The sequence below is a fragment of the Sebastes fasciatus genome, chromosome 16 (assembly GCF_043250625.1).
Source record: "Sebastes fasciatus isolate fSebFas1 chromosome 16, fSebFas1.pri, whole genome shotgun sequence".
Lineage (NCBI taxonomy): Eukaryota > Metazoa > Chordata > Actinopteri > Perciformes > Sebastidae > Sebastes > Sebastes fasciatus.
Genome location: NC_133810.1, coordinates 21,911,495 through 21,924,505, shown reverse-complemented (window position 1 = coordinate 21,924,505; position 13,011 = coordinate 21,911,495). Strand labels below are relative to the sequence as shown.

The 13,011-nt window shown below is 39.1% G+C and overlaps 1 protein-coding gene across 5 annotated transcripts in view; it reads right to left on the bottom strand.

Moving 5' to 3' along the window:
* LOC141753433 (androgen receptor-like) overlaps window positions 1–11,079 on the bottom strand; it is a 58,586-nt gene extending 47,507 nt beyond the window's left edge. For 4 of the 5 annotated variants that reach the window (XM_074612091.1, XM_074612093.1, XM_074612090.1 and 1 more), the window contains exons 1-2: window positions 9,783–11,076; window positions 14–165 (exon numbers count right to left, since the gene is read on the bottom strand). In XM_074612091.1, the coding sequence (XP_074468192.1) occupies window positions 14–165; window positions 9,783–10,957 (1,327 nt within the window). In that variant the 5' untranslated portion in view covers window positions 10,958–11,076. Of the gene's footprint in view, window positions 1–13; window positions 166–9,782 lie in introns of all 5 variants that reach the window. The other variant, XR_012590455.1, reaches the window with a different exon arrangement.
* Window positions 11,080–13,011: the final 1,932 nt, after the last annotated feature.

The following is a 13,011-nucleotide window of genomic DNA, read 5'->3' as shown; positions in this document are numbered from 1 at the left end:
GTTTAGGTTGTACCTTCTGCAGCTCTTTTGAAGAAAACCTTGCAGCTGCCACAGGTGAGCGCACCGTAATGGCAGCCAGATGCTTCGTCTGAACAGATCAGGCACGTCCTCTGTGGTGGAAAGAAGAACTCCATTGGGAACATGTGCTCTCTGCCAGCCTCGAACCTGCAGCCAAACATATGAAACAGGACTTCTATAAACATTTCATTATATCTGTATAATATCATTATCATTTCTTTACATTAGAAGCCGTTGTTCATGTTCCCCAGCTTGGATGTATCAATTGGGTCACAGCACACACACTATTTTATTGTGCATTGTTTTGGTGTTTCTGGTTTTATTAACTTGTGAAACTAATAGCCCACTTTAGGACCAAAAAAACCTAGCCTTATCTCATATACCACAGCATGTCCATACACTAATTGCTTTTTCCTTGTTAAATACTGTCCAAACTGTAACAACAGAACAGTTTCGGTTCACTCCCCAGACCTCTGCTACGGCCTCTCGGTGTGCAATTTTTAAGGAGGACAGAGAGTGTGATGGCTGAGGATGTTGTGGGAAAGATTTCAGCGGCAATAACGCAGCCAAGGAGGTGGGAGGTGGGGGGGGCACGATGGGCGCCCAGCTTCAGCCTTGAACACGGAGAGATTGGAAAAGGTTCAGACATAACGTTGCCTCAGTGACGTGCAACTTTAGATATCAAGGTTCGCTGTAACAGAGACAAGGATGAAGCTCAACTGTGTCCTCATTTACTTTAGGTGACAGAGGACATTAGGACAAAAATAATTCAGACAAATGGGGAAACTGATGATACAAAATGAAAATGAATCATACTGCATATTTATATATTATTATAAAATAATGGAGATCTTACATTCAATATCAGACGGATTTCATTCATAACACTCACAAAACTCCCTTAGACTGCAGACTGACGTCGAGTCTTAGACTAGTGTGAGGTCAGAGATCAATAAACCTTAAAATATGCATGTCAAGATCTACATGGCAATGCTCTGAAACTCTTTATTGGTAAAAGATGAGTGGTAATCCATGTTTACTGACTTTCTGAATTTTTCTTGAATAAAGCCTGATAGAACACATGGTGATATTTTTCATAGTATAAAAAGGGTAAAGGGTTATCTTTTAATTAAAAAAAAAAAAGATCATCAGCAGCATTATTCAGGTGGAGATGGATGGTATAAATATTATTCGTTATTCAATAAACAACATTTCCAAATTTGTAGTGTATTGTAGTTTTATCATATTAACAGCTGTATATTTTAATTACACTGTACATGTAAAAGCCCAACTGGGGACAAGAGTTGAAAATTAGCAATAGCTATAAACTCTCTGTGCAGCACATCAGTTTCATGCCCTGTATTGGAAATATGTTAAATTGCGTCGTCCCTATCAAATAAAAATCAAATTAAATGAATTATCCCATTAAACTTGAGTCCAGTCCAGAGGATGCAACACACTAATGAATGGTGAAAATAAATGTGTAAAAGTGCTGTAATTAAAGCTTTAAATAAGCCAGGGTGACTTTCAATGTCTGTTGTTATTAGTTTCATTCCAGGTTGCATAGTACAAGAAAACAGTCTGTATCTACACGTGTGGTATTCATGTGTAGAGGATGTAAGACCAACCAGTCCTTTACCAGCATAAAAGAGATCAAAGATCCTGGTGTAGTATCAAGAGCAGTGTTTAACAGACTGTCTCACTCCATATAGTTTTACTGATACTTTACTTTTTAAATGGGATATCTCATTCTCTGTCAGGGCTTGGGGAAGATTTAACCTTCACTCTTCTTCTTTTCGGCTTGTGAGGTGAGGTTATAAGATTTTTTGACATACTGGCTTGAATACTGAATTTTCTGTCATCTATTAAATGATCAGATTTGACTTTAGGTATACTGTATCGTATAGTGGCTGATTTGCTTATTTTAATTTGCTTTAAATTATCATATTCACTCACACCTTTGGAATGCAAGACACACTAGATATATCGTATGCGTGTATAGATTTCAACAGGAAGTATTGTATTACAAAAATATAAATTCATAAGATGCACAAGACAAAATTGAATACTTTGCATATATATATATATATATATATATATATATATATATATATTCACTGACCCTATACAGATGAATGTGTTCTATTACATTATACTGGTACTTAACCATTTTGAGTGAAACATCTCCACAATTTCCTAATTTACATAAAAAGAGTGGTCTTCTATATTCTAAAGTTTCTTAACTAGGTCAGTAAAATGTAATTTAAGCCATTGTCCATGCACAATGCTGTTTGATTAATGCAGCAGAGAAGTGGGATTATTCCCACTTCAGTGTGTTCTACTGTATGTATGCAATAGCAGTATTTTTCTATAATGAACTTTATGATAATAAAGCACTTTTCAAAACAGTTACAAAGTGCTTCACATGGTTGAACCAGGATTAAAACATCTCTGGACTGCAATGAAATAAAATCAGACAATAAAAAAAAATACTAAAATAAAATTAGATAAAATAACCAGCAATAATATGAGATAAAAACAACAATGTTAAAACAGATAAGACATGTTGGAAATATAGATGTGAGCTAGGATTATTAAAAAAGCTTCTTTTTTTTTAAAGATAAAGTTTTGAGAAAAAGATGTCAGTGATTGTGCAGCCTCAGATCTTCAGAGCTGAGGGGCCCCAACTACTAAAGCCTCTTTTAGTCTTGGACTAGGACTTAGGAAGAGCCAGCAGAGCCCTGCCTGAGGACACGATGATGCTGCAATTGATGATTAAACATGTAAATATCAATGAGCTGTTTGAAATACCTGCTTCCTTGCACAGATTTGCTTCAGCTTGTTTGATTTTCATTCATTATGCATAGTCTGTATTATTTGCTAAATTAATGTGCATCCATGAACATTTTGAAAGGTTGAAGTAAGTTTGTGAGTCTGGAAACTGTGTATACAGTGTTGTTTGCTTAAGCTAAATAGTTAAAGAAACATCTGTTTCCACTCATTGGAGAGGTAACGGCATGCAGTGCGCCAATATTAGCACCTTTCTTGACTGAATTCCTCTACTATACAATTCTCTCGCTGCACTGCGCTCACTGGTCACGGGTAAGTGGCGTGCGTTGCTCCCAGTCCAATCTGGATATAATTCATCGGAGGCACACAGGGTCCACTTCTCATTCTGCTCTCTTTACTAAAGCCCCTGTGAGTCTTAAAATATGGTTGGTTAAAGATAAATTCATCACTTCTGTCTGTTTGTGTGACAGTTATAATAAAAAGTTTATGTACAGCACATGCCACCAAAGCAATCCTACTAAAAAGTCTTTTGTAGAACAATTCCAGGAAATAACATCTGTCTGAGACTGGAATCCTTATTTGTGGCCTACAGATGGTAGAAAGGCCGGAGTGGCCGGTCCATCAGCCAACACGCCATATACCCGCAGCCAGCTGTGCCAGTTGTTTACTAAAGTTAAAGCAGCAAATAGCACACTCTGAAAATACTCCACTACAAGTGAACATCATGTATTCAAAATCTTACTTAAAGCAGTAGTGGATAGAAATGGAGCAAATATGATTAAAAAAAAGTTATTCTTATAAAACGGTTGCTATATCCTGACAGTAGTGCATGAGACAGGTAATCTGAAAAAAAAATCATGTGTCTCTGTGTCATCCGATGCTCCTAATGGCATCTGCAAGATTTCATAAACCGGAGGAAAACAACCAATCAGAGCCGAGCTGGAGCCTGCCGTCTCTGAGCAGCTGTCAATCACTCACAAACTCCGGTCAATCAGTCAAATTAGGCAGCGCTGATCAAATATGAATCAATGTTCTGTTACTGTAATGCCTATTTCTCGCCTCAAATGTTTTCAGAAACATCTTGTAGTGTACTGTTTAGCTGTAAAATGCGAAAGTTTGTGACCCGGCAGCCATGTTGAGATCAGTTGAGGAAATACCAAGCACCGACCACCAGCTGGAGCACAGCCAATAGGAACACTCTCTCTCTGAAATGACCTGTGATCGGCCAAAGTCTGCCGTCATGGGCTAGATTTTTTTAAAGCCTGAAAACAGAGCCATGAGGAGGTGCAGGAGTCTAGTTATCTCTCAGAACACTTGAATTACAATATGCTGAAAGGTTATTATGGAATTTTTGCCAAATGATGCCAGAAATATTCTGCCTACTGAAGCTTTAAGTAAAAGTATGTAATTATTATCAGCAAAATTGACTTAAAGTATCAAAAGAAGTACTCATTCTGCAGTAAAATGTTCCCCTTCAGTGTTTTACTATTATATATAATGATTTTTTGGAATTAATATTACTGCTGCATTAATGTGTACGTTGTACACATGTTTAAGGTTGTGCTAATTTTAACTGGGTAATTTTAATCTACAGCAATGCCTCATTCTATAAAATCATCATATGGTTGTAGTATAAATGTCCTGTGAGACCCAACGCATCTCTAGAGATGAAGTAGAGTAGAAGTCCATCCATCCATCCATCTGCAACCGCTTATCCCGTTAGGGGTCGCGGGGGGGCTGGAGCCGATCCCAGCCGACATTGGGCAGGGTACACCCTGGACAGGTCGCCAGTCCATCGCAGGGCTGACACATAGACAGACAACCATTCACGCTCACACTCACACCTACGGGCAATTTAGAGTCCACAATTAACCTAACTTTGGACTGTGGGAGGAAACCGGAGTACCCGGAGAAAACCCACGCTAACACGGGGAGAACATGCAAACTCCACACAGAAGGGTCCCAAGCCGGATTCGAACCTGCAACCCTCTAGCTGTGAGGCGCCAGTGCTAACCACTGCACCACCGTGCAGTTAGAGTAGAAGTATAAGATGGAAATACTCAAGTAAACAATAAGCACCTCGAATGTACAGTATTTGATTAAATATAGTTACATTCCACCACTGCCAAAATGTGTAAAACCCATTGATGTTTTTCTCAGATGGCACCTTACTCTGTAGTGAACTACATACTGTTGATATTCCACATTTAGACCAGATGAAACTGCAACACATTCATCTACTGCACTGATTTTTTAAATAAAAATAATACTGAGTAACTCAGCAGCAGTGTCACATCGTTTGCCTCAGCTGTTTCTATTTTGCACGGTCTGTCCCTCATTCCCCTTCTCCAGCCATGTCTCACTTCACCCATGCATTACTTAACTACTCTGTCACCTGACTTACTTTCCTCATTCCACACTTACAGTATTTAGACCGTGTCCATGTCCTCCTGCTCAGGGTCAGATTGTCAATGTTGCTTCATGCCTTTGCTTTATTTTGCCCTTGTCTGCCTCGTACACACCCCGAGACGAGCAGAAACAAGACGCAAAGCAACAGGTGCTCATTAATGGCAGATGAGATATTTGACAATCAATGTAAGGTGTTCACGCACATCCAAAACCGCAGTAGGCCGGTGCTGGACCAGACCAGTAGAAGACAGCAATGAAAAACGTAGAAGAAGGTCCCCACACTGTAGCTCCCTTAGAGTACAAGTTATTGGCACATCTTTGTAAGTGACGTAAGCCCAAGCTCTTCTTCAGACTTAATAAACCCATACAGAGATGCCAGAGGAGATATTTGAGCCATTTAGTGATAGCATCAGACCATCACACAAATAGCTAAATGAAGGGTGAGTGAGTTTACAGTAGTCTATGATTTTTTTTCCCAATCTGTATTTAATTTTTTGAATCATAGAAAAACTGATTGTAGTTGCAATCATTAGATGATAATCACTGTTTCAGCTCACTCCTCTGACTGGGCCACTAACAAAGGAATTTCAAAATGGATCTGCCTAAATGCCGGGGGGGGTTGTTGTCTTATTGAATCATTATCATGCATCATGTATGTATGGTAATGAGCCGTGTTTCAATCAGTTAAAAGACAGTCTAAATGGAAAAAATGGGGGATAAAATCCAAACAGCTGTATGATATTTAAATACACATTACTGTACCTATGGGACTAACTCCGATTAGGGAAATGCAATCCCTGTAGAGAAATGTTTCTGCGTAACTTTGCTGAGTAAAACTCAAATCAGGAGCCAGATCAAAGACCATGCTCTGGTTTTTACGCAGCAACATTATCCAGATAATTCAGTAAGGTGTTAAGCAGGAGGAGAGCTGGATCTTTCAGTACTCCAGTGACTTTATGCACATTGGTGACATTGTGCTTACCTAGAAGTCTAAACAGACCAAGGTCTGGCTTAGGACCTCTGTCACAGATCCGTCATCTCTCTCTCTCTCTCTCTCTCTCTCTCTCTCCCATTGTTTCCTGTCCCCTACTGTCCAAACATTCAATAAAGGCAAATTACCATAAAAAATGAAACCAGTATGTACCTTTTGCCATGTATGTTTAGACCTCTACATCTTCCTGATTCAAAGCAGATGAGGTTAGATCACAGCTCGGCAGGTCGGCCAAACCATGCTGCTGCTGTACCTCCACGTGTTTGGGAGCAGCTCCTTGTTTGACATTTCGCAGCTGGTTTCACTGTCCTCACATTTAAGAACACCACTGAACTCAAGTCTTATGACTGGTAAACAGATGACAATTAGAAAATGGAAAACTGTAGAATGCCCGGGATTCCAAGACTGGATCTCTGACAGGGGCAAGGTGGCGGCTTTTGAGAGGATATCATGTAATCTATTAAATGAGGTAGAAAAATACAAGAATAAATAGGGAATGTTGCTGCGGTTTCACTCACTACAGGGGAACCAGTGAACACACCTTTCTTAGCATTAGGTTGAGTGATTTTGTTTAAGGGCCAGGCTCATAAAACACATGGGAGGCACTTTTATTGATATTTGTTTGCTACATAATGTTGTTATGTGTATTTGTGAACATACAAAGACATATTCTCTGTACTGTATACAGCTCTGATTGAGACAGTCATGATTGCAGGAGGGTGGATGTGGTGATGGCGCAGAGGGAGGAAACATTGTATGGACATCATATAAACATTCCTCTGATTAAGGACAACAAGCGGACAATAAGTTTTCATCTGACAAATTTACTTAACATGTCATGTTAATGCTGTTATTTTGATTTACCTTAGTTTATTGGTTATTTTGTTATTATCTGTTTGCTTTTATTTATCTTTTAGTATTAGTTAGTCCTCACCTATTTTATTTCATTTTTTTTGTTATTTTAGTATAATTTTTCTTTCTTCTGTCTGGCGTTGTTTAGGAATTGGTTTTGTGGCGTTGAAAATGTAAAGATTTGAAATTCAATTAACTGTATGTTATAAAACACCACTGCTTCATCTATATACCTTGCTTAGACGTTTCACCAGCCCAGTGAAATCACAGACTGTCTGAGAAAAGGCTTGATGACGTCAGCTGCATGAGACCTCAGTCTGAGGTACACATAGTACTTTGTCAGTCAACATGTCCACTATGTGTCCCTTGTATTCCTGGAGGCCATATTCACATTTGGCGAATCATGCAAATATAACTGTCGGACCAAACACTAAAAAAAGCATGTGAAAGCTTTATTATCAACAAGCGTCTGAAATTGTCACAGAACTATAAACGCTCGCCTCCACTTCAAAACAAATTAAAGTCAAACATTAGTTTGTCAAAATTCTATTCTGTGCCGTCACATCTGACCTCTTTATGAAATGAATCCAACAAATTCAGTGATAATATTCTCTTAAAGGAAAACTAGATTTATGCTTGCAAGCAAAGTCGTATATCAGAAGACAAAGAACACATTTCAGTGATACACATTTTGTTTTCACTGGGTGAAATCAGAAATATTTGTATTAAAGAATAGAATTTCTTCAGGTTCAAATGGATGTTATGAGCAGGTGCCTCAGACAAAACACTCAACACTATATTCATTTTATGTTTGATGAAAGATGCCAAACAAGTAAAAAATAAAATCTTGTAGATATTACTTTTCTTTTTTTTTTACAGCCATTAATAATGCACATTTTTATAATTGCTTTATAACTGGGGATTACTTTAATTAAAAGGAACATGTAATGGAAAAATGTATTTTAACAAGGATTGCTTCCCCTCTCATATAATCAGAAGGAGCTTCATTTTAAAACCGAGTCAGTCACATTTGATATATGAAAACATGAAATAAGCTCTAAGTTGCACATGCATCTAAAATGTCATGGATGTGAACCAGCCTAATATATTCCTACATCTGCTTCAAAATGCAGCACAACCTCAGATTGGTGAGCTTAAGTTTGCAAAGCCTTTATTGAAAGTAGCCTGATAATGTCATAAAATATTCTTTTGTCTATGCGGTAGAAAATGTGATTCTCCACCCCACTCCCCATCTGTTCACACTGACATTTGGTTTCTAACTGAAAGAAACAAATGTAGAATAGTTGTATTACTTGTCATTAAAAAAAAGAAAACACAAAGAACTTAAACTGCTGTCTGTAAGAAATAAATAAAAAAACAAAATGAGTGACTAAATCCATCCCAGATGAAGTTCTAGTGTTATGATTAAATGTTCACATTGTTTTGCCAAAAACAGGCCAGTAACTTCACAGATGACAGACTCTTGACACTCATGTCTGGGGTCAGATTAAGGTCACACTGTGGTCATACTGGAGACACGGAGCACTAAATTAGGATCAGGGTGTACATTGTGTTGCAATATCTTCTAGAAATCAAACTCACCCTTCTCTGCTCCCTAAACATTATTTCAGCTTCTTTACAACATGATGGATACCACACTGTTAAGAATTTCCCAGTAAAATAACTGTAAAGAACTGGCAGCAGGGTTGCCTTTATGTTACTTTAAAATTAACATTATTATACTGTCTGTGTATACTATACATCATTTTTTGCCTAGATGAATAGCAGGTTACAGACATAGGAATAGTCACACTAAAGACAATTAAAGGCACTTCTTAGGAAAAAGGCTATAATAGACTTGTTGACACTTTTCCCAAAAATGTATTTTCTATAGCTGGCTACAAGCACAGAATGCAAACCATAACAAAATGTGAGTGAAGAACAGTAAAGCTAATTCACTGATTTTCCAATCATGTACAATGTACAAGCCTCACATGTGCAGATCAGGTCCCAGAATTCAAAAAATACTGCATGAAACTGTTACTGATGATACTTTAGACAGTTGATCAGCAGTAAAGTGCTGTTTTTTAAGAATGCATTATAGTTCAGTTAAAAAACGGCCTATGAGCGTAATTTAACAGGTTTTCTTTTGTATTAAAAGTAAAGCACTGTTTTTAGCAATAACAGGTTAATACTGTTGAAATCCTGCTGTAAATTAACAGCAATTGTTTACAGTGCAGTTATTATTCGTTTCTATTATAAATATAAATCAATTTAAAAAGCTATACAAGAAAGATATTTTTGGGAGGTACATGGTTGAAGAAGAGTTGTGTTAAAGGTTGGTTATATACTTTTTAACTGCGGATGTATTTGTGGGTTGTAAATAAATGTGGGATGCTGTTCATATATTCAACTTGGGATGTAAATAAATCTGAGATAGTTTTTATATTATATTATCATTCTATGATATATGAGTTAATAGAGGAGAAGTGAGAAAGGGGTAGGGTAATATAAGTTTTTCTTCTACCTACTCCTTTTCGGACACTATAACTCTTGTTTTGTTTGTTATTATTTTGTATCTGTTTTTAGTTATTATATGTTCGAAATAAAGTCTTTCATTCATTCATTCATTCATATTATTATTATTATTATTATTATTATTATTGTGATTATTATTATTATTATTGTGATTATTATTATTATTATTATTATTATAACTGACCTGTTGTCATTGTAGGCGACATCCAGCCACTCTCCGACTTCAGCCTTCACGTAGTTAGAGTTGGGATAAGGCGGCCTCAGCATCCCGCCCGGGTACCACTGCTCAGGACGCATGACGCTCCGTTCATATGGATTACATATGAACGTGTTGGTGCCCGCGCTGTGCGCATTTACGCACTGCCTGGAGCCCCAGCACTGAGTGTTGCACTTGTCATTAAACGTGTAGTTACTGCCCCAAAACGCCCCGCTAGGTTCACCGTCCTCGCACTTCACTTTGACGCTGCTGTATTGTTCTGCGGGCTGGTAACCGCCGAACTTGTTCTCCATGACTTCCCCGAAGTCTCTCGCTTCCTCGGCGGGCTTGTTGTAGCCTCTGCATGGAGGTCGCTCCGCAGCCGGCTGGCTAAAGTGTGCCAGGTCGCCTGGCGCGGACGGGGCATAAGGGCACGAGGCAGCACGCGCTGTGTCCAGGTGATCTATGTCTTGTGGAGTTCTGTCGTCAGCCTCCTCGCACTGCGGGAAGTTGTGCTCGTCCGCGGACGTCCGAGTGGACGCAAGGTGTTGCAGACGCGCAGCAGTCTCGGAACTTTTGAACATTTCCACCAGTTGCTTGTGGCCGTCCCGGTCGGAGGAACACTTGTACTCGGAGTTGGCAGCACCCTGAGCTGCGGGACAGTTCAGTGACCCGGTTCCGGTTCCGACTCCAAACACATAGTCACCTCGCATTTGGTCACTTGCGACGCACGGTGTGAGCGCGGCGTCCATGTCGCTCGTGTCAGCGGACTCCGTGGCCAGTCCCAGAGACACGGACACGGCTTTGCACAGCTCCCGGGCTGTTTCCGAGATTGTGGCGCAGGCAGAAAAAGCTCGACCGTCGCCCACCCGGCAGTCAGCGTTTAACAGCTCCTCCTGAGCAGCAGCAGCTGTGTGACAGCGCCGTGTTTCCATGGCACGGGCCAGCGCGTTAATGTGTCCGGAGCCGTAAGTGTTTGCGTCTGCATTGTTGGCTTCTATCAGCTGTCCGACACCGTTTCCAGTTGAGTTTTTGGTCAAATAGAGGCGACTTTCTTCAGTTTTTAGCGCCATGCTGGGAGTGCACACACCGTCGCCCGTTGTGATTCTCTCCCCCCCTGGCCACATGTTGCTCCAAGATAACTGACGGTTAGTTTGGCTCATTTCCCAGAAAGTGTTTACTCGGTCAGGAGACCGAACTTTGCACGACAAAGGTCTCTGCAAGTCTCACGTTGTAAAAAAAAAAAAAGCGTGTTTTGGTAGAGGACAGGTCCTGAGGGAGCTCCAGGAGTCACTAACTCCTCCTAAACGGAGACTCTCAGTCAGAGGCGCTCACACTGGGTTTGATGAGAAGTAAAGCCTATCAGTAAAACACATTACCCCACTGAAAGAAAAGCAGGGCGCTGAGTGATTCATTTGTCAAATTTAACATTTTTAGATCTCTCTTATAGAGAGATGTGAGTTCGCCTTTATGAAGCTATTTCCGTTAGGCATCGGTCTGATATCCTATACACACAATCCAATCAAGAGAACACATGCAAATAGACACAACACAAGCAGATGAAGACAACTTCTTCATTGCAATTTGACAACACATGACAGCATTTAAAACCTCTTCAGCAACAGAGCTGTGCGCTCCACTCTCTGAGACAGATCAGGGATGCACCGCTATATTGGCTATACCGACTCAAATAGATTAATCGGATATCGGTGACAATGGGGCTGATCTATTCAGTTAAATTCTATGTTTCTATACTATGACGGAGTATTAGGGCCACATTGAGAACAAAACAAATCTCAAGAATTAAGTCATAATATTACAAGAATAAAGTCATAAGTTTAAGAGAAGAAAGTCGTAGTATCATGAGAAGAAAGTCATAATCATAAAAATGTGATAGGGTAGCACATCCCAGATTTGAAAATCAAGGAGGACAAAATGCTAACATTTCACTTGTTGGCTCACATCACAATAGATATACGCTTACGCGTTTCGGCACGGAGACTTCTTCAGGGCGTGTCATAAAATCATAGTATTATAAAGTAGTAATTTTAAGCATTATTTTAGAGGGGAAATAGAAATAGAGCAGCGTGCCGCCTGTGTGAAAATGCCGAACGTGGAGCATCTTGTGAAGTTGAAGTTACTTTAGTATAGGTTTCACAAATAATGAAATACTTAATATTTTGGCACATCAGCACCACATTATCATAAGTATCAGCAACTTGGAAAGATTGTGCAAAAAACTGTGTTTATTCCGGAAAAAAAAACACACGGACCTGGGGGAAATTGCCTCTTTTAAGGAGGAGGACATGACTTATTTCTCGTAAAGCTATGACTTTATTCTCGTAATGTTACGACTTTTTATTCTAGTTAACTTATGACTTTATCCTCATAATATTACGACTTTCTTTTCTCGTAAACCTATGACTTTATTCTCGTAATATTTTTACTTTATTCTCGAAATCTCCGATTTTTTTTCCTCAATGTGGCCCTAATACTCCGTCGTAATACACTATATACATTATATACTAGAATTTTAATTCCTGTTGAAGTTTTGACCAATTTGTTGCTGCATTAAAACGGTTTACACCCGAATTGTAATTCCTGTTAATTTTGAAGATTGTTGTTGGTGTACAATTTATTATTTCAATAAAAAAACAATTCACTAAATTTACGTTATGTTATCTATATATTTATTTGTTACATTTTGTTTTACAAAGTTAGGAAAGCGATGTTAAACACGTGATGTTGCCTTACACATAATAGAATGATGAGGCATACAGCTTATTAATTAAACACTGGTATCGGATCGGTACTCGGTATCGGCCGATACCCAAAGCCCAGGTATCGCTATCGGTATCGAGACTGAAAAATTTAGATCGGTGCATCCCTAAGACAGATGTAGCATGTTCAGTGTTTTTTTGTCGGAGCTCCTCAGTTAAAGAATTTTTGTTTCTGGAAAAACGTTTTGTGATTCTGATTCTTAAAGACGTCTAAATTATGTTCAGAGCACCCATCCGCTTTTAGAAGTTGTGGCACCTCTTTCCTTTTTTCCAGCCATGGCCACAAGGCCGAGGTTTTTCCAGAATAGCGTAATGCTTGTGAGATATTTTGGCTTTCCAAGTTGGAAATTTGGCCAGGAAAACTACTTGCTTGTTTATAACAGCAAGGTCGAGCCAGTTGAGGTAACTAAATGAGGTTCGCTCATCAGTCAGAATAT